This window comes from Orbicella faveolata, unplaced genomic scaffold (assembly GCF_042242905.1).
Source record: "Orbicella faveolata isolate gen_17 unplaced genomic scaffold, um_ofav_v1 contig_35, whole genome shotgun sequence".
Classification (NCBI taxonomy): domain Eukaryota; kingdom Metazoa; phylum Cnidaria; class Anthozoa; order Scleractinia; family Merulinidae; genus Orbicella; species Orbicella faveolata.
This window is the reverse complement of record NW_028301564.1, coordinates 22,117,349-22,138,969: the sequence shown is the minus strand read 5'-3', so window position 1 is coordinate 22,138,969 and position 21,621 is coordinate 22,117,349. Positions and strand designations below refer to the sequence as shown.

General features: G+C 41.4%; 3 protein-coding genes across 3 annotated transcripts; 2 read left to right on the top strand and 1 right to left on the bottom strand.

Annotated features, from left to right (window-relative positions):
- The first annotated feature begins 481 nt into the window (after positions 1–481).
- Positions 482–4,749, top strand: LOC110062031 (uncharacterized). Its single transcript, XM_020768906.2, has 6 exons — positions 482–628; positions 721–760; positions 1,997–2,164; positions 2,639–2,707; positions 4,039–4,370; positions 4,515–4,749. Exons 1-5 carry the CDS (start codon positions 584–586, stop codon positions 4,332–4,334), a joined length of 618 nt encoding a protein of 205 aa, XP_020624565.1. The 5' UTR covers positions 482–583; the 3' UTR covers positions 4,335–4,370; positions 4,515–4,749.
- Positions 4,750–10,407: 5,658 nt separating this feature from the next.
- Positions 10,408–19,021, top strand: LOC110062021 (uncharacterized). Its single transcript, XM_020768895.2, has 4 exons — positions 10,408–10,660; positions 12,827–13,129; positions 13,694–13,981; positions 14,857–19,021. The coding sequence occupies exons 1-4, from the start codon at positions 10,480–10,482 to the stop codon at positions 15,978–15,980; spliced, it is 1,896 nt and encodes a 631-aa protein (XP_020624554.1). The 5' UTR covers positions 10,408–10,479; the 3' UTR covers positions 15,981–19,021.
- On the bottom strand, positions 16,004–20,118 carry LOC110062014 (uncharacterized). The gene is made up of 2 exons (XM_020768886.2): positions 19,600–20,118; positions 16,004–18,236 (listed from the first exon to the last, which is right to left on the bottom strand). The coding sequence occupies exon 2, from the start codon at positions 18,233–18,235 to the stop codon at positions 16,964–16,966; it is 1,272 nt and encodes a 423-aa protein (XP_020624545.2). The 5' UTR covers position 18,236; positions 19,600–20,118; the 3' UTR covers positions 16,004–16,963.
- Positions 20,119–21,621: the final 1,503 nt, after the last annotated feature.

Here is a 21,621-nt window from a genome sequence, read left to right as displayed (position 1 = left end):
TGACAACATTTCATATTCGGGGTCACGAGGGCTGGGGGCGAAGAGGGCGTTCACCTTCGTTGGAATCACCTACCTTTTGCAGCTAACTGAATAGGCGATTTGCATGATGGCGTCATTTGACTGCAACTACCAGAGTCCTTCAATTTTTTTCTGTTTCTTATGCTAATTATAGCCTGTGTAGCTGGCGGTATTGTAGGCGCGCGAAATAATGTTTTGGCGTAGGCCGAAACAAAGTTTTGGCGGCGAATTTTCGCCGCCAGAACTTTATTTCGGGCTACGCCAAAACTTTATTCCGCGCGTCTACGATGCCGCCAGCTACGCAGGCTAGCTAATTAGGGCAATTGTTATTTATTTAAAAATATAAGTAATGAATAAAAATCGAAAGGAATTGTAGTAGTTGTAGTCAAATGACGACAACGTGCAAATCTGCTATTCCAAAAGTACGAGACAAGCAAATGACACACGAGACATGGCATTTCCGGTGTAAATTCCGGAAGTTCCGTAATCTAAGTGACGTCAGATCTTGACAGCTGCTATTTATACCGGTGAAGGTTCTCGGGAAACAACAAGAGAAGTATCAAACATGGCGGCGAACCACCGGTTATTTTGCTTGCTTTCCATGTTACTGGTAAGTTCAAAGTCAGTGTTCTTTGTGCTTCAGTTCGGTTTATCAGTTGTTTGAATTTTGTTGATTGTTCTCTCTACATTCATTTCACACAGGTTGGTGTGGTTATCAGTAGCGCAGACGATGAAAATCCAGGTAATGTCGTATTCATCGCAAAACTTTGTTCGTAATTTTCAGCAGACTGATAAGAAAAGAGGGGTTGTTAAGTTCTTTACACTATGTCTTATGAGCGTTGCTGTAGAATTCTAAGAAGTTTCTCAGGGTAACAGACCTAACTGAGAATGAAACTCGAACATACCAAAAACTTTGATCTGTGCAGCCGAATTAAATTAGCCAAGCATGTAAAATCATTTTTCCATGTAAGCTTACGTCGCGTCTTAATCTTATTTACAAGCCAGTTGTAAAGAGGTGCGTTTGTTTCTGTTCAACCCCTAGCTACCAGAGTAAAGGATTGACTGTATGGAACCGCCAGTATTTGGGAAAAGCCCATCTCATACACAACAAACTCCTATAAGCTTAATTAAGCTTAACTACAAACTATAATTGTACGGCAAAAACGATGTCCGAGTTTTGAGAGCGTAAAATTCTTTACTAATAACACAGCTCTACTGGGATACATACATTGTCTCGTATTGCTTAATTGTTGGTTGGTTTTGAATTCATGTGTGCCAGAAACTACCGATCAGATCATTGTACATGACGCGGTCAGACAACTTAATCATCAGTAAGCTTATGAAATTTCTGGGTTGCCTCCCAGACACATAAAATTAATGTAGGGATATTTCCTTGGGAATGTTTTTTTAAGTCTAGTCAGACATTATTTCCTAAATAAGTTACCGCCCTGGGAGGTGTTGATGTTTTGTTGACAGAACTACTACTCTTGGATTGAGCACAGACTCACTGATCTTACTAATGCAGGGTTACTCTCATTCCCTTGTACGAAAGAATGATTTCACCATAAGCCAAGTAAATTGTTAATGAATCATTCAGTTATGCCATTGTCAAGAAAGTTAACTACATGTATCCCATCAGGTAAAAGAGGGATAAATCTGCTAAAAATGTTAGAAAAATCGGATCATGCATCTTTTAGGGTACCTCGATCAATATATTGACTGATGCATCAGTCGATATATTGATCGTTACTTGATCGACACTCAACCGACACACGCCCGAGATATACTGTCACAGTTTGCACCCAATTTTTGTGCATCATCTGTAAAGTTGTTTCCAAGGCCTGTAATAGTAAAATATTTAAGAGCCAGGCACACTGCAGTGCCAGTTGTTTGTACAGTGTGTGTTCATGGTCATTACCTGTACATGTTGAATACATTTTTAACTAACACAGGAGTCTTCATTTTGTTGTTAAAATAGATGTTTGCCAGCAGAGAGTCAAACCGGGTATGTGCATGGGTTATTTTCCAAAGTGGTACTTTGACAGTAAGTTGAACAAGTGCAAGGAATTCATCTTCGGAGGGTGCCAGGGAAATAGAAACAACTTTGAGTCCATAGAGGAATGTGAGAGGACATGCCTACATGCAAGTGAGTCTTTAAGTAACCAGTTTCAAAGTACATTGCTTATGATTTTGGTGGTGTCTTGTTTGAAACAGGTTCCCTATGTTGATGGGTTTTTTTTTCTACTCTGCCCCCTGTACATCTCTCTTGCCACACCCCTCCCCTCCCCCCCCCCCCCCCTCTCCTGTAAACAGGCTGGGACATAGTTCAAGGAACACAACACTCTTGACTAGTCAGCGCAGGCAAGGAGTCAATCGATCAATCTATCAACCAATCAATCAACTTTATTTAGAGAGGGTGACACATGACAGTATAAACTGAGTAAACAACTTAGCTTCAACAGCATTGCTCTGTTTTCTGACCAGATTCAACCACTTATAGGACCAAACACTATGTAACATCGTGGTCACAAAGTGTCCCACTACACCCCTGTATAGTTAAATCTATCTTCAGTGCTTTCACTTTACCAACGTATGTTTTCTTGTACATGATTTCTCTCAGATGACAAAGAATTACAGTCTTCCTATGACCAGGAAGAAAAGCAAGAAAGATCCTCAACCACTCATTCAGGTAACATTAAAACCTACTGGTATTTATAGCGGAGCTCTTGCGTGCCAAAGGTGCGCAAGCAGAGCACCATACCTTAAAAAATTTGGTAACCCATTGATCTAAAAAATTTTGGTTGTCGCGTGATTGTCTGTATTTCTGTACATCTGTATGTACGTCTGTACGCCAATGCCTTGAAAAATAGGAGAGTAGCACCATTGCCATAGCTACATCTCTGATTTCGGGCATCCGTGTTATGGTTAATTGATTGCTGTCAAAACAAGCCATCCGCTGACCTGTATCACGTGACCATACCACAGGCTCGGGTTTAGAGCTCATTCAGGTCAGTGTTTTTTTTTTAAGTTTACCGCTGACCAGGGACTGGTTTTTTTGATTGGATGGTGGGCTCAAGCCAGGTTATTACTCTGGGGGAGAAGGAGGGAGTACATGCAAAGGCAAAATTTTGGCACAAATTAACCCCTGCATGCTGTTGACTTTTCTTCTGACATATTCCTTGCACAATCATCTTGTCAGTTTGTTGAAAACTGAACTGAAAAAAATGGCAAAACCACACCCTGAACAATTACATGCTCACAAATGATCATTTTTTTGAGTTTCTGATCCAAGAAAAACAAATCCTCTTTTTTCTTTATGGTTAGTTTACATTGCAGTCAGGAGCTCTGCTTTTAGGCTCGGCTAAATCTATATATTAATTTAGCTAGCAGAAACAGTGGAATGCTAATATACATTGGAGTTAACTCAGGCCAGAAACAACTTGAGACAAAAGAGAAAGTTCATTAGCATGCAGAATGTAACTATAGTAAGCAGAGAACTTGCATGCTGATGTAGCATTAAAAGCTCTGCAGAAAACAAATTAAAATTGGAAGATTTACAGTAACATTAATGGTATTGAAGATCTAAAAAGAACAAAATTTTGTCAAAAAATTATTCTTATCAAGAGCCATACACATGTGTGAAATTAGTTAAAGCGGTTAATTTCTGGGGTTTGAGAAATGAAAACATGACATTTGTTCAGACTGATCATCCTACTTTCTTACATGAGGAAATGTAGTTACCAGTCTTCGAGATAAGTTAGGGGTCTCTAGTCAAAAACCCTATAAGGTCAGCTACATGACCCAGCAAAGAAATAGAAAATTTACCCTGATTTGGTGGGAGTAGTGGAAATTGACCTGTTGAAATTCCTTGTTGACACCCAGCCTTGAAAACGTATTTGGAACCCTGAGTCACAGCTTCTACCCTAGATTGGCAAGGACATAACACACATACATGCACACAGAATGAGAAATGCTGTGCTAAACACGTCTTTTGATTTGTGTGAGTAAAATTTCTTTCAGATGATAAAGAATTCAATTCTTCAGCTGAAGAACAAGAACACCAAGAAGGACCCTGTTTACATAAAATAAAAAAGATGGCACACAAAGCAGACTTACTGAAGAGCATCTTGTTTCATGGAGTACCCATGTTCCAGCCAAAGTACATGCCGCAGTGCGATGAAGAAGGCAATTTTGCACCAATGCAATGCATAATGGACAGGAGTAAATGCTGGTGTGTGGACCGTTTGGGAAACAGGATAAAGAACAGCAGAGAGAAGCGGACAAGAGGAAAACCTGAGGAGTTAGATTGCAGTTGAAAGCCCACGTCACAAGGATGCATTTTACACCCATATGTAAGTTTTAATTTTTCGCTTCCCTGTTAAAGAATGTTTGTATTAAGCATTGGTCGTTAACAAATAAATATGCTCAATCAGTGAAAGATTATGGTAATCTCCTCATTGCTAATTCTTTTGTTCCTCTTTTTTTTCTTTTTACAGATTGAGAGATTCAGCAACATGATAATAATATTATAGAATAGCCAATCATAATAAAGAAAAGACTAATTTAACGAAGTTCAATTTTGTTTTAACCCTAAAGGGCCTCAAAAATTGATTGATTGATTGAAGCTTACAAAATTTTCTTCAAACCATGCATTTTGTAGTTGTGTTACATTGAAAAAGAAATATTTTGCATATTTTTTTATTTTTTGTTCTGATTACTGTATGGGACAAAGTCTTTCAATGTCATCTTTCTATAAATATAATTGTCAGAACAATCACATAAACAAAAATTGCACCCTAGTAGTCATATATCATAACCTGTTACAGTGCTATGCACCATACAGTTGCCACTTTTGAAAGTTTTTTATTCAATTTTGAAATCTTCTGGACAACTTTTTGCTAATTTTTGTTGGCTTCTATATGAACCAGCCAATCAAAACATGGAAACTGTCAAGGGTGAGGTGTTAAATTGTCAAATTCACCATGAAATCTCATGGGAATTTCAAAAGTCTCAACCTGCAAACGGTTGTAACCGATGGAAAGTTGTTACAATTTGATTTCCCATTTGAAATGGAAGCCGTCAGAAGTTGTCAAAAAGTTGTCAAAAACTAACCAAAAACTTATTAGGTGCAATAGTAAGGTACGTCGCACTGTAAGGCTTCCCTCCAACTTTCAAATTCTGAGTGCCGGTTAGCTTGCACTGCACATGTAATAGTAGTCAGAAGAATTTCCTCACATAATTGAGCTGATGTAAAAACAGAATGATGTACCTATATTGAGTAATACCTAACTGAAGGGCAGATTTATTTTATTTTATTTTATTTTATTTTTTTCATTTGATTAAATACTCACTACTTGAGGCCTAAAGAAAAGTAAATACGCCAGCTTTACCATGTACATTGCATCGCTCAGTCTTTTTTGGCCTTGCTTTTGGATTTGTATAATAGGACAAATGATGAAAGAGTTATGATAGATTAAACACTGATTTTTGTTTAGTAATAATTAAAATTTTGTAACCTGACTGAAGTTTTTTGTACTTTTTATAACAAACAGGGGCCATATTCAGGTTTTCTTTGATTCTTATACTTGCTTTTATGGATGGTATCTAAATTGACTTGATAGTAAGATATGTAAGTAATTTATTGATAGTTTTATTGCTGTACTTGAGGTGACCAACTTAATTGTTTTCAATACTATTTATCGGAATATATTCATCCTACAGTATGTCAAAAATCAATGAGTAGTGACTTTCTTGTTTAAAAATAAACCAGATTTAAGTATTAAAGTGTCGAGTTATTGTACATACTAAGCAGACACTTAACTTGTTTGCCGAGAGATTTAGTGCTCTGTGACAATCTACTCCCTTTTACAACCGATGTAGGTACGTACCTCCGTGTGCCGTCCCGGAGCTGTTTTGGTTGGAAACAAGATTATAGGTTTTGCCTGAAAAACGAGCACGACACTATAGCTTCAAGTAGCTAAAAGTGTGTTTCTGAGGCAATTTGGAGTCTGAAACGTCGACACGCCAGGGTTTAGAGTCTCGGGCGGCACACCCTCTCCCCCCACCTCCTTTTAAAGCACAAGGAATACCCTTGTCCCCCAGGGTGACCCAAAATGTTTGCATTGTGAGGCTACCTATGATCTTTTCTTTGTTATTGTGCATTCACTTCATCGGACATTTAGGAAGGAAAGTGGAAAGCGACCTTAGCTCCGTTGTCCCGTCTTGGAACAAAACCTCCCGTGCCCTCTCCTCTGGAAAGTCGTATTATGATGGAGACAAAATGGATCAAAATGGGATTTCACAATATCAAGAGAAAATGAGGTAGATTGTGGTCCTCAGACAGTAAGCAAAGTCACGGTTTTCGGATCTTGAAAAGTTCAGCCTAAATTTTTGAAGTATGTCTTTTGTAATCCATGTTAATCTTCTCCATCCTTAACCATCCTTGTTTCTTATGGTTTATTATTATCTCTGTCGTGTTTTTCTACGTTTATGAACTTTTATTTTCAGGTTTCCTTCAATTTAAAGGTAATATTGTTCGACGCCAAAATAACTCAAAATAGCGTGAATGAGCTCATTTAACCGGAGGATGACGGCTTATTCGCTGGTTCGGCTAAAAATATATTGAACGAGGCTAGAGTCTACTGTTACAAAAAACCCAAGGAGATGACGTCGTTTTAACATGCGCTGCAGGCAGGGGAGAATTCATTTCTGTAGTCACGTGGTCAAAGAAAGTTGGCGCTTTATTTAGCCTCCGTCTCCATGTCCTCTAAAGGCTGCCGCACACTAGCCGATTTTTTTGTCGTAGACCTGCAGATTTTTTGTCGGGGTCAAATCGGGTTAAAATTTGTCGGGCCAACAGTTTGCCGCACACTAGCCGATTTTTGTCGCGACTAACCTCGTTGAGGCTTAGGGTCGAGTCATCCAAAATTAAGATGGCGCCTATTCCACTGACGTCTTGGTCCACCACACACTAGCCGACAAGGCCCGACAAGGCGTTTTGAGATCTAGCACTGTCAGATATCACCCGACAAGCCCCGATCTTGTCGCAGACTTGTCTGAATTCACCGCACGCTAGTTGACAAGTGAAGATTATTTGTCGGCCGACAAAAAAGCGGCTAGCGTGCGGCGGCCTTCAGTAAAGACTGTAAAATGTAAATCTCGCTATTGAAAAAGCGTAGGCTTTTGCAAATGTGCTGCAAAGGATAATTACTTCCTTTCAACTTGAAGTAGAGGTGGATGTATCGGTTCGAACTTGTGTCTAAAGGTAACACAGAAAGGAGATAATATCGGATAGACCCGGATGTTGAGGGCCCAGTTCCCTTGCTCCATGCGCTCTGTGACATGAAAGATAAAAATGGCGAGAGAGCAACTATCTTTACTCACAAAAGTGAGGACAGAATGGAAGCAATTACATGCTCAGAAACTGTTCTTGAACTTGAACGCATGTGCACAATTAAACCGGAACCAGGATTTTCTGGTTGCAGTTTTCGAATTTTGCCCAGAACTTTGAGCATGCGCGTTCAGTCACTGCTGACGTGGGCTCTAGGGGCGAGATTAACGAGCATGTGGAGTCAACATCGCATGCTCATTCGTAGCCTGCAGTGCAGGCGTCTTATTGGGGCGAGTTAGCGTTACAACCTTGCGAGCGCCTTTTTAGACCGCCATGTTAGACGGTGGGGGATGGGGGAGGGGAAAAATGAGAAGACGCCTGCCCGAAAAGCCCGTTAAAATGCGAAACACCTCCTGATTAGTTGCGCTTCACTGCATTTCCGGAAATGAGCGGGTAACCAATCAAAATGAGGTTTTCTCGACACCGGAAGTCTCACAAGGGTACACACCACGAGAAGTTTGTGCCAAGCCGCAGGATGTCTTGCATTCTCACAGAGGTACGTGTTGCGCTAGCGACTTCAGACGTAGAGTATTTTAGAAATACCGGCAACTGATGAGATCCACATGGAGGATCGAAACCATGGTCTTGCCTGAACTAAGCCGAACAATGGCATATAAAACACGCAAAACAGTTAACGGGACTTGCGCGTAAACAGCTACACTTGAATCATGTGGTGCCAGAACAACCAAAGGAGGAATAAACCTATACATCGAGCAAGAGAAACATAAGCTCGATTAGATAGCTGTAAGAAACATAAGAATGTCTCTAGACAAACGTATAGCTTTCTCAAAGTAAAGCTACAGCGTCTCCGAAGGAAATCGTACGAGAACAAATATGATATCCGTGATAAGGTTCTACCTACTGTGCTTGTAAACAGTTCTAGTCACAGCCGGACCCGGTGTCACAATATAGAATGCAAGTAAGCAACATGTTCACGGTAAATTTCATATTTTGTCCCTCGAAAGCAAATTCAGGGAGACTTAAAAAGATATCTTGCAATAGAAATGAGCCTAAACAATGCATAAACACATGGCAAATTACAGAGGTGTCAAACTCAACGAGTCGACATGCAGATAACAGCGCAAACCATGCAGACCTTTGACTTATAAAAATTTGCCATAGCACGATCTAACGGCTCAACTCCGCTTAAAATTCCTCCTTATTACACAACATGAAGTGCCCTTCATGAACACGAGTGAAGCGACAACAAAGGTCGAGTGACCGAACAGAGAACGGCAAATGTGCAAATGTCACGAACCGTAGAAGTCGTGTAGGCTAGTCAACCCCATTTTACGTAAATATTAAGCTTTTCCCAAAGCCAGTGGGTAGCACTGCCAACAGATCTTTTCCGGATACCAGTGTGGAAATTGCGTCTTTTTGCTCCGTTCGTAATTCGCGAGACATTCCAAGTTCACATAAACGCTTGAGAGATTCCTCGAGGGCGGAATAGAAACTAACAACATCACTTTCGACAGAGTTTGCCATGTTTCTTACCTGCACGAACGAAACGAAACTGACTGACAGACAATTGACAGGCAGGGTCAAGCCGCACCAATCAGAAACTCCGTTCGTGGGCGAACGGAGTTTCCTAAAAGAACAATGACCTCGGGCAGGCGAGATTTTCTTCGCTCCACCCCTCCCCTATCCTTCCTCTTGCCTATCATTCACCCCCTTGGTAAAACTTTCTTTCTCTCCCCAGTCTTCCACTGCATGAAAAATTCAAGATGGCGGCTAAACTTTTTACGATGTGAGCGCTCGCTCGAAAAAATCTCGCCTGCTCTGCAGGCTAGCTCATTCGTTATCAGACATATAATTATTTTTCATGGCCAGTTTAAAACTTTGCATATAAACATTGATTAGATATATAACTGAACTCATGTTGTAACTAGGTAATATTTTATTTTGCCATATATCGACCACGATTACCGCAGTTTCCAAGCACAAAGAAAATATCTTAACAGCAACTTCCATTTAGCGCGAACATATGCTCGGATATTTGTCCGAGGACGTAATCTGTTCCGAGAAGAAAAACTCTAAGCTTCGAAGAACTCAGTGATGTCCAAGGACAAATAACCGAGCATATTTTTAAAGTCAAATGACGGCTATTGTGTTTATTATACCTCACATATTTTTCGCAACTCGCAGGATCTTATGAAAATTGGAGAATATCACTCGGAAACTCCCTCAGTTTTAGCTGGAGAATGTTCAGTCACGTGACGCGCTTAGACCAATCGTGTGCGAGCAAAAATATTCGATGGATTGTGAATATTGTTATAATAACAGTATATAGTGTCAAATATAGGAAATTCTGCGATTTACAAACTTGTCTCGACGTTTCCACACCAGATTTGTGGAACTTAAGTGTAATAACAGTAGAACCCCGCCATATATACGGCCATCCCATTCTGGCCCGAAAGTTAGTCAGTCAAAGAGTAGCCTCTTCCAGGCGTTCAGTTAGTTGGGAGGCAGCGCGGAAAACAGCGCGGAAAACAGCGCGCAAAAAAATTAATAAAGCGCGGCGAGAGGAAGCGAGAGAACGCCTGTGGGCAAACTCCTCTCACCGAATTTTTGTTTTTCGCGCTGCGCCCCAACTAGCTGAACGCCTGAAAGAGGCTAGTCCAAGAGAAACGTCTTGGTCAGTCATATTCTTATGCAGAAGCCCTGCAATACGGTCAGCCCGTTAATACGCCCACGTGGCCAGTTAGTGACCGAGTTCCATTGTATATCTTAAAAAGAATTTCAGTTTCGGAGTCAGTTGGTAAAGTTGAATTACTTTACACACGTAGAGTACAGTCTACGTAATAATTGCTTCGTTGGAGGGAGAGTCGGCTTAACTTCGGTCCTACAAAGCTGCCCTCCTCGCAGTATTTGAGCTGGCTTCTCGGATTAACCAGTAAGGGTTTTTTTTTCAGATTAAAAAAAAATAATAATAATTCCATTCCCTGCAGGGGCCGTGAACTTGTCATATATCATGTAGCGATTTTTCTTTATGCTGCGTGTTTATTACCGAATAGGACGTGCTAGACTGCAAAAACAAAAAGCTTGCCAGCGTCATTGACCTGAAATCAGTGATGGATGCGTTTCAAAGCTGCCTCTTTGTTCTGACTCTTTTCGCTTTGCTGCTTTCTGCTGTCACTCTCATGCGATCGAGCAACACGTCAGCCGAGTTATTCCTTATCCAGAGAAGAATTGAAGAACTGGAGGTTCACCTTTCTAAAGGATTCGCCATCCCAGATTTTCCCCGTGAACCTGGTAAGTAGTTAAGCGATTGTTCTTGGATTCCTAGCGTATCAGTTTAGATTTTGATGACAGAGGATGAAGAAACAATGTTTCTACCTTCTGTCGGTTTCAAAAGGAAATGAACTGACCAGCACTTCCACAAAATGATCTTTTTTCTCCCGTTCAGTGCCGTGATCTTCTCAGGGGTTCTAAGTTAGCAGGTAATAAAAGCTTACTTGATCTACACTCAGTGTACAATCATTCTTGCCCTTCCTTTACACGGACACCACGACACCGACAGTTTCTTTCGGAACCTGATAAATTTAGCACCGTCAACATCAAAGAAGCCAAAATTCACCCCCTCAATTTGGAAATCTCTATAATGTTTCCACATTTCAATTGTGGCTTACATGTACATTCGCCTCAAATCTAACGGTGATCTGCCTTGGGGGAAAACGCATGCAATGACACTAGCTAAAAGCATACGACAGACAGTCTTCGTGATAGTAATATTGACAGTATGGGAATAGAAATAGCAATGTCTCATGAAAGGATTGCCGAAAAATTATTCTTTTCGTGTTTTGCGTCAGCACTTCCTGTTTGCCCGCTTGGAGAACTCATTATCTCTTTTGATGAGATGATAATCGATGACAAAGTCCCTTTAAAATTCCCCATGCCACTGCATGCCTTCTCAGTTGATTTTGCGTAAAAAATGGTTATGAGAATTAAGGATTTAATCACCGCTTGGTGTGGATAAAACGATTTATAAGCTGCGAGCGGCAAGTGCCTTCTGAATTCCCGCAGAGGCGAACTTTGCACCGGACCGTTGGTAGTGTTCTTAAGAGAGCTTAAATGACGAGAGTTGCCATATTAGTTGCCAGCTGGAAAGTTGGTGTAGTTTCTCAAATACCATTAAAAATTTTGCCTTGTTTTAAACTAGGCCAGGATGGCAGGTCAAGCATCGACTTATCACCTACTTAGAATAAAGGTTTGCCGCGCATTATTTGAGCCTGGGGGGGGGGGGGGGGGGAAATACTCCCTTATATGGACTGTAGAGGTATGTGCCGTCCCAAATTCAGGCCCAAAGGGTAGGATTTTTCAGCCGTTTTGGTCATAAATAGGGTATCGATTTTGGCCATTTTAGTCTTAAATATGGTATAGTTTTAGCACTCTAGTCTTGAATTGTGTATGTTTCTTAGAAGAATCTTCTTTTTCATCATTATTAACAAGACCATCAACAAAAGCCCTTCATAACTTATCTTTAGGGCGACTGTGCCAGCCGCAACGGTCATAAATAGGGTATCAAATTTTGGGTCAGGAGCCCGTTTCTCGAAAGCCCCGGAACTTTTCGGGCCCGTAAAACCATTTTTAATTCATCTGTATCTAAAAACGGAGAAGTGTATACGCCTGAAACTTCTTGTACGAAGAGAACCCCTGTTCGTATTAAGAATATGTGAATAAAACAGCTCTGTAATCATAAGGTTGGAGATTTTGCTACGGCTTTCCGGCTGCGAGAACTTTTCGAGACCTTCGAGAAACGGGCCTCAGGTCATAAATAGGGTAGCAAAAATCGCAGATTTTGGTCATAAATAGGTTAAGGGTTTTGGGAAGTGGGCTGCACATCCTCACCCAACTTTTCTGGGAGTACTTCCCCCCGCCCCCGGGGGATACGCACTGTGCAACATGGAATTTCGAGAGCTGTTGTCTTATTCTTTGTCTACTACCGCAACTGAACAGATTTCCTAGTGTTATTCATGAAATTGTTCCTAACTCATACTATACAGAGTATTGCCCCACGAAGAAAAGAAAACACCTGAATTTATAATCCGTCATATATTTTCGCTGGCGCGCGATTGGTCTAAACGCGTCCCGTGACTGAATATTCCTCAGCTAAAACTGGAGAAAATCCGAGAGGTATTCCCCGATTTTCAAAACTGCGCGTGTCGCAAGCAATGTATTTGAAGGATAATGAACACAATGGCCTCTATTTGACACGAAAATATGCTCGGATATTAATTTTGTCCTTGGACATTGTCCGTTTCTCAAATCTCACAGTTTTCCTCGAGCTATGCTCTCGAAAAACTGTTCGCCGCTCGGAACAGAAAATGTCCGCGGACAAATATCTGAGCGTATTTTCGCGCCAAATGGAGGGTATTGTTTATATAACACTAAAAATAATTTATGCCCGGCCTAATACAGACGGATTACAAGAAAGCAAGCCTACAGATCACCAAAGAAGGTTTAGTAGAGATCTGGGGCCTGGTAACGAGTCCAAGCCACGGGAAAAAGCGAGGAAAGGCATCAATCGTAAGATGAAACTAGAAATAAAGAATGAGGTTCGCACAGTGATAGGATCTTTAACTCAATTGTTCTGTGCAACGGAAGAAAGACTTTGTCTTAGAGGTCCTAAAGGCGATAAGGGCGGTGAAGGAACTCGAGGAATTCCTGGAGTTCGTGGCGAGAGAGGTCTGACTGGACCTTCGGGTATTAAAGGACAAAAAGGTAAATCGACTTAAAGTAGAGAAGTCTCTAATTGTTACTCGAATATAGGGTAAAGCCACTCTAGGGCCACAATGACCCATTCTACCTGAGTTTATCGCGGTTTTCCGTAGTATGGAACGATTAGGGGAACTGTGAGTCACCACTAAATGGGATGCTAGTCCTTTACAGCTTACCTCACGTCGCGATCGATCTCTACCATCATTTAAACGAGAAGCACTTTGATAGTTAAATGTAATCATAGCATAATTACCCTGGCCAACGATTGAACCCAGACCACTCAATCACTGGGAAGGTAAAACGCTCACCATAAGGCACTGCGCATCAACTCTTTTCAGTACAATTAGTCCAGTATCACCAGAGAAATCAGTTTTCATTCACGTTATCTTGTTGTAAATCATCTTCCTTGTTTGGATAAGCCATATCGGCAGCTTAGGCTGCGAGGCTCTTTCCAGTACCTTTTTCTCCGACGCAAACAGATATCCACATATCTTTATATCTGTCATTTTAAATTGTTAATATCACCGTATTATTTTTTTAGCCTTCAACTCTATTCTATTCTTCCAGGTGACCCAGGCATTTCAGTTTCCACTCCTACAATCACTACACCTTCTAAAGTGGTAACCATTCAAGAGAAGCATACAACCTCTTTATCGTGCGAAGCCGAGGGACTTCCTTTACCAGACGTGACCTGGGTGCGACTCTATGGATCTTTACCAGGAGGTCGTCACGTGATACATAATAATGGTACTTTGATCATAAGCGGAATACTGCAACAGGACGCCGGAATGTATGTGTGCCAAGCTAAGAATGTTCTGGGGATGGCAAAATCAACCAACTTGTTGATCGTTCATGGTATGGGTAATGCTTTTGTACTTGTACTACATTCACTACCAAGTTCAATTAACAAAAAATTGTATTTTCATTTGGAAAACTACTTAAGACAAACAGCACCTCAAGAAAGTGGTGCTTTATACGAGCTTCCATTGGAAAAGTCGCACTGGCACTTGGGTTTTATCTACAGTCCTAACAGTAAGAACCACTTTCTACAGCATTATTAACAGTACAACATGAAAGGACTGCTCAGTAGCCTTCATTTGAGATCGAATAGTTGCACGCTCACTTGAGTTTTATTCAGTGTTTTTTGACAGTTACAACCAACTTCAGCTGTAAAGCATAATAAACAGTATACCATGAATTATGACACTACTGCTCAACAGCTTAGCGCCTACTTCGATCGTCCACTGGTCAAGACTGGAACAATCTTTTTCAGCCTAATAAACCATGATCACATGAATTTACCACTCAAGAGCTATCAGTTGAATCGTCACACTCCAATGTTTTCATCTCTAAACCTAAACGTTTTAACTACCTTATTCAGGACAATAGCAGTACCACATGAAAGTCTTACCTAATAGCCCGTTCTCTTAGTTGAATAGTCACTAACAACAGAGTTTTTTTAATTGTGGCTTTATAACGTACACTAGAGCTAGCTTCACTAATGCTACAGGTGCTTTAGGCAAAGTATCGTGACAAATTCGACTTGTATTATAGTGTGGGGAAGCAGATAACGGATAGCCTGAAACTGAAGTTACATTTTTGAGTTTGCCTGCTGCATAGTAGCCTTGAACGCCAAAATTCTCTCGGCGATGAGGAGATGCGAGGTGGCTTTGACAGTAGATGCACTGTAAGAAGCCACACATAACAAAACTTTTTTCATTTCTTTCTAGTTCCAGTTCAATTCACAAAGAGGCCGCGCCCCGTAACAATAGAGGAAGGGCAGAACGCAACTCTGAGCTGCAAAGCGTCTGGATTTCCCGCTCCCGTGATCAGTTGGGCAGCGTCATCAGCGAGGGGACGCATGCTCGCAAAGAACTCACTTGAGGGAACACTCGTGATCAACAATGCCACCCTGAAAGATAGTGATAGGTACACATGCACTGCAAGAAACGACGTAAATGAGGTCAAAGCTTCTGCTCACATTTCCGTACTCCCTAAACTAAAGTTTCTTGATCACCCAGTCGCGAAGCTAAATTCTTATATCGGTGGCAAAGTTTTGCTCCTCTGCTTAGCGAATAGTGGTATAGTGACTTGGTCTAGACAGAACCCTACTATGCCAGAGGCTCACAAGATTTTGCGCAACGGAACTCTGATGATCAACGTCACTTCTCTTGACGATGGCGGGTTGTACGTCTGCTTGGCGAAAAGCGAAGTTGCTGCCATAAACGCCAGTTCCGTTTTAACGGTTCACGCAAGATCGTGCAGTGAGTTGAGATTAGCGGGTTACAATCACAGTGGCGTTTTCGATATTAAGCCAGATCAGAATTCGCCGTATTTCCAAGTACGTTGCAACATGACGGCCAAGGGTGGTGTGGGCGTATCGATTGTCAGTCACAACTCGGAGCAAAGGACCGCCGTTAAAGGGTACGTGGCTCCTGGAAGCTATGTAAGAAATGTGACTTACGGCGGAGCGACCATGGCCCAGATCACACACCTCATCCAAGCTTCAGCCCATTGTGAACAATTCATAAAATACGAATGCCACCATTCGGTGCTCCTGTGGGAAGGTTCGCGTTATGGTTGGTGGGTGTCGCGTGACAAAGAGAAGATGATGTACTGGGGAGGAGCCTCTCCTGAGAGTGACATGTGCGCGTGCGGAATGAACGACTCGTGCGCAACTGGGGGAGCGTGTAACTGCGACGCAAATGATATGACTTGGCGCGAAGATAGTGGGCTGTTGACTGACAAGTCAAAACTGCCGGTGACGCAGCTCCGTTTTGGTGACACGGGCGATCCAAGAGTAGAGAAAGGCTTTCACACTTTAGGAAAGTTGAAATGCTATGGTATTGCTTAGAGTAAGGCAACGTCCACACTATGTCGGGGGAATTTGAAAACGCAGCTTTATTTCCATGCTTAGACCTACCGTCCACACTAATGCGTCACGAAAACGGAGCTTTTTGAAAATGCTCTTCAAACCGGAGGAATTTGAAAACGCCGGGTTTTCGTTTTCGTGTGGACGGAAAACATTTTGAAAACGGAGCTATTCGAAAACGATGGCGTCACGTTTCCCTCAAACACAACTTTAAAATGACTGGTGATTGTTGCGTTTCTATATTCCTCTCGGCGTTTTGTGGAGGGAAAAATTTGATGCCCTTTCAGAATGAAATCACCGTTTTCAAATTCGTCTGGCGTGGTATGGATGGGCCTTAGTTTACGAACCAAACTAATTTGGATGATAAAACGGACAATAAGATATAATATCAGTGTTGTTAATAGTTGCAAATTACATTGACTACATGAAATAATTAGCTGCATCAGTCGAGCTTAAATCAATTGCCTTCAATACTTGATTTTGTTAAAGTTCGGACTTCAAAAATTTGACAAAACTGTTTGTTAACGACTTTTGGAGACTTAACTGTTACGTGCTGTGAAATATATAGTGTGTGTGAAACACATTTCGCAAAGGGATGTAATCAAACAGCATATGGACATCGCCCGGGAAAAGTTCCACACCGGTCTAAATCATGATTCAGGTCCTGAACTTTGGCGCATCTCAAAGAATTTCTACATCGTCCGATAAATGTGCTAGATCGTTCTACACTGGTCTAAATCATCTGAACTTTGGGGCATCTCTAAGCGACTCATCATCGCTCGCGGGAAAGTTCTGCACTGGTTCAAATCCTGACTTATGTTGATCTTGGCACACCTCAACTGCTCTTCATTGCCCAGGAAAAATTTTACATTGGTCAAAATCACGATTAAGGTTGTGAAATTTGGCGGCATCTCAAAGCGACCCATCCTCGCCCGGGAAAAGTTCTTTACTGGCCGAAGTCGGGATTAGTGTTCTGAACTTTGGCATATCTCAAAACGGCTCTTCAAATAGTTCAAAAGTATCTGCACTTTTGCTATGTTGCCGCCATAACCAACGTGTTGTCCATCGTTGCTCTTAATGTTCCGAGTAACTGTGGAAGTCTCAAACACAGGGATATTTCTTGCACGGCAAAACTTGGACATTTCTTCATTGAACTTTGCAATGGGTGAGTAATTCTTCACGCAGTCAGAAGTGAGGAAGTTATCGACTTGGTGGATAGTCGCCCAGATTAATAGTGGTCTATCGTTACCACTGTTTTCAATCAAAGAAAGGAAAGGTTTTAGGTATTTCGCGATAACCATTGTGGCATTTAAGTGGATGTGAATACCTACTCCGAGAACAATGATCGCCTTTCTCTTCCCAAGAAGATTCTTCACCGTTTTAACGGCTAAAGGAAACTGGTTCACATTGTAGGCTTCGACGAAATAACTTTTAAATCGCGCCTTTCCATTGCAGAGTTGATTTGTATCGAGCTCCTCCAAATCACGGATGAGCTTGAGATGGCACGAGTGCTTTCCTGCAAAAAACTGTAGTTCTCCACTGCATTGCTCTTTTTCCTCCTCAGAAAGAGTGCTCCTCAATGCACCTCTTACCGGATCACCAGTTATCAGCAATGTCAGAGTCAAGAATAAATGCCCAATGAATGAATCACCAATGAAGACCAAGTCCGACACGTGCTCGTTCAAAAGTGCACGGGTGCTATCGCTGTTAAAATGTTGAAACGGGCACTTTTGGCTGGAAGGCTTCCAATTAGCAAGCTCCGCGGCGAAATACTTACTAAAGTCCTTACAGTAAGGGCACAAGCAATCCGCGTTAGAATTCCCACAGAGTCCCGTGGCTTCGTTGCAGCAAGGCTTCTCGCTTTCCTCATCGCAGAGTGACGGTAATCCCGATGGAAAGAGACGATTTATTTGCCCGCAACGACCATCTTCCCTGTGCAGCTCCCTTGGAAAGTCAAGGTTTTCAAGGATTCCTTTGTCCACCTCTCGTCTCTCATGTATCATTTTCTTCGTCAAGCCAGGTTTAAACTCCCATGATCCGAGTGTGTAGCAATCCAGCAGACGATTGCAGATATCACCATTCCACCCGGCAAATTCTGCTGCAATTCCCTCTCCACGAAAGTGTTCGTCTAAATTTGATTTCCGATGATGCCTACTTATCCATATTATGCCATTAACGACCACCAAAAGAACAATTAAGCCAGAGAAAAGACGGAAGAATTGTTTTCGTAGTAACATCCTGCAAAGCGACGTATTACAAGTTTAATATATATTTTTTTCATTTGAAATCCAGATTTCTTCTTAATCCATGGGAATAAAAGTGTGAAAACGAGGGTGAAAATCTGAATGTTATGCACCAGTCATTTGAAACCCCCGCAACCCCCATTGGGAGATACCCGGGGCAAATCGGGGATTTTCACCTCGTTTCCACTCGATTTAGGCTCCCCAGTAGTCGAGGAATGCAACTTTTTTCAGGGCTTCGCCATACAATGCGGGGGCTGAGAGGGGGTTTGGCGGGGATATCACTCGCGGTTCGCGACCTCTTTTAGAAGACTGGGTTCAAGTTGCATGTTCGCAGAAAACATGGAGGCTGAACAACTGACAAAGCAGGTATGATTTCATGCTTTGACTTGACTTCAGTGATATGAAAAAAATCCTGTGAAACCTTCAGTTACTAAAAAATTATGATCTATTTAATGAATTGTGCTTGATGTTTAGAGGGAGGGGGAGTTCACTCCGAAGTTTTTTCTCCCCAAGACGGGGCTTTCACTGCATGTCACCGGCAGTAAAAGTGAATGCCCCGGGTATCCCCCAGTGGGGGGCTGCGGGGGTTTCAAATGACTGGTGCATTAACTGAACGGTAATGTGAGGAAAAAATCCTCACAGATGCGCTTAAATTATGAAACAATATGTAGTAAACAGTAATAATATGGATAGATAGAATAAGAAGTTAAAGCTCTTTATTATTTGCGAAAACTATATGTGGTGTTAATGGCTTAATTTTATTATACAGATGTGTTTGGGTGACAGACTGCTCTTCGAGTGGTAAATGTTATGCTGTTGTACAGTTGAACAAGATTGCCGTGATCAGGCTCTCTTGCACGATCGCTGCATTATGGTCGCTGAACATTTCGGGAATCGTAACTACTACGTTGATATCAAAAGCCTACATGGCATTAACAATCGAAACTTCTTATTCGATTGGTTTTACAGGAGGTTACTTTTGTAAACCCCAGATAGTCGGATATGAGAGTCAATTTAAATTTCATATTTCTTATTACTGTCGTCATAAGACCTATAAGCAGTGAATTTGCATCGAAACACATTTCTAGCAATTTCGATAAGGTTGATGCAAATTGTGAAATATTTCACACTTAAATTTATCATTCAAGTTCTGACTTGCTGTTGGGATCTCTCTCATTTTATCGTTTATTTTTCCAGTCTACTTTTTTATTATAACACGATCATCTGAATCTACTGTTTACATGGCGTACTGTTGATTATGCTCTCTCAGGATCCGAGCTGAAACTCTCCGATTAGAGTTGTTTTATTTAAAGAGAACTTTAAAAGTAATAAGACATCAATCAGAATTGATATCTTACCTTCATTGAGCCATGCCACAATGCAACACAACTATCTGACTTGACTCTGCGGACCGCAAAAAATGGTTCTTTGCTGCTGCTTTCAAAACACTTCAGTACATGTCGGACACAAAGGTTTACGTTACTCTGTCTCCTGATCTTTCAACGGAAAATATTTTAAAATTAATTACAATAGAAACCAGGTAACATTCTCTCGCGTGTTTTCTTGAGGTTTTAGGCTGCCTAAGCAACTATGCAAGTTCAAAATCCCTCAACGAATATGCGACTAGCACGAAAATGCTTCGGCAGTACTTTCAAAGAAAAAGTCGATCATGACGTGATGAGCTCAGTTCTCAGATAAAACATTTGGCAATCAGTAAAACTCAAAATATTGAATTGTTAACTTGGTCGGCCATAAAAAGAGAAAAACACTCTTTCGGCGCTCCAAGACCTTAACATAACTAATGGGCCATTGTGTCGATCACACGCAATATAAAAAAACACACCTCCATAGTTTAGAAAACAGGTAAATAATCCGTTGCAAACTCACGAAAATATGGAAAACCAGTTTCAATTGCCACAAAGAAATGAAAGTCCGGTGTAAAAATTGACAAGTTTCGGGTTGAGTTCTATATTATCATGAGTTTGCAACGGACTTTTATGAAACTTCGCACATTCGCTACTGATTAGGCATGATAAATCCGGCGGTGAAGCTTATGTTTTTGATATCGTCAAAAAAAAAATCAATCCCTTTACTTATTTAAGTACGTTTTAATCATATCTTCTTCGGAAAATGACAATATCAATGAGATCAATAGATAATAGTTTCCAAGAGCGACCGTTTCTAGACAAAAAAAAAAAAAAAAAAACCCAGCAGGGTTGCAGCCTTTTTACCAGGGGTCTTGTACGTATCGTAGCTTCTTTTCATGGGCGGCTTCTTGTTCTCAATCACAGGCTCTGGTAGCTTAGTTATACTACAACAAATTGCACTTTTCTTTTTTATTTTCAATTATTTTTTAGAGCTGGTAGAAAATAAACTCGTTCTTAGGTTTTATCTTTTACCCCCTAAGGGAACGTACGTTTTTTATTGGGGGGGGGGGGGGGAGGGGGGGTCGGGTCGGGGTATTTTAGAAAGTTTTTGCGAAAAAAGTCGTGGCCTTCTCACTTCCCAGAATGGATTAATGCATGACCCTTCACAGATACCTACACAAAAACATCTGACCCTCCCCCCACCTCCTCCAAGACAAAAATAACAGGAAGTGAAAATAACTAACCGGAACGAACCCAAAGGGCAAATATTCTGAATTCTCAAATGGTATTCTGCCAAAATTCTACCTGTCCTTTTGGACCACTTGTCCCTACATGGGTATTTTTCCAAGCTAGAACAATTTGAGAGCCTCCATTGTGAGAAAGGGGAGCTTTATATGGAGTATAGGCGAATGTCGTGTCGAGAGAGAAATGACCAACTATGTAATTTTGCGAGAAGGATAAGACTACCAGCACTTCACTTCCAACTCGGCGACCATATGCCGACTATGGCAAGCTACCAAACTTCCATTATCTCTCTTGGAGTGCAACCCCCACCAACGGCCGTGAGCCAGATGACTCCCAGCCTCGAGCTCAGATTAAGCGATTGTTTGAGGAAAGTGAACTAGTCAGTGGGGACAGTGAGGCTATTAGAAAGTTTAGTAGCTTAAGTAACGAATCGTGACCGGAGACTAATTTTATACCAGCTGAACCCCGCGTGGAAACATTACCGCCGTCAAAATATGGACGAAAGTGGGCACGGGTTGAGAGAGACAATTATGTCAGTTGGGACACGATAGTTTTTTGATAGAATATTTCGACACCTGTAAATGATTTAGATTAATCTTGACTGGTAGCTTTGCTTGTATATACAAGTTTTAGGTTTCTATACACTTCGCGTGCTTGTTAACAAATGAGTCAATTAAGCGACATGGAGTAATTTTTTCCTTCGGCCAAAAAAAAAAAAAACTCTGACCCTCCCCTGGTTGCGAATAGAACAGGTTTGACCCTCCCCAA

What these genes read in the sequence shown, in the direction of transcription:
- LOC110062031 (XM_020768906.2), top strand. Translation starts at nt 584, where the DNA reads ATGGCGGCGAACCACCGGTTATTTTGCTTGCTTTCCATGTTACTG. An exon ending in CGCAGACGATGAAAATCCAG is followed by an intron (nt 761 to 1,996) that starts GTAATGTCGTAT and finishes TTGTTAAAATAG; the next exon opens with ATGTTTGCCAGCAGAGAGTC. An exon ending in ATCCTCAACCACTCATTCAG is followed by an intron (nt 2,708 to 4,038) that starts GTAACATTAAAA and finishes AATTTCTTTCAG; the next exon opens with ATGATAAAGAATTCAATTCT.
- LOC110062021 (XM_020768895.2), top strand. Translation starts at nt 10,480, where the DNA reads ATGGATGCGTTTCAAAGCTGCCTCTTTGTTCTGACTCTTTTCGCTTTG. An exon ending in GGGTATTAAAGGACAAAAAG is followed by an intron (nt 13,130 to 13,693) that starts GTAAATCGACTT and finishes CTATTCTTCCAG; the next exon opens with GTGACCCAGGCATTTCAGTT. An exon ending in CAACTTGTTGATCGTTCATG is followed by an intron (nt 13,982 to 14,856) that starts GTATGGGTAATG and finishes ATTTCTTTCTAG; the next exon opens with TTCCAGTTCAATTCACAAAG.
- LOC110062014 (XM_020768886.2), bottom strand. Translation starts at nt 18,235, where the DNA reads ATGTTACTACGAAAACAATTCTTCCGTCTTTTCTCTGGCTTAATTGTT.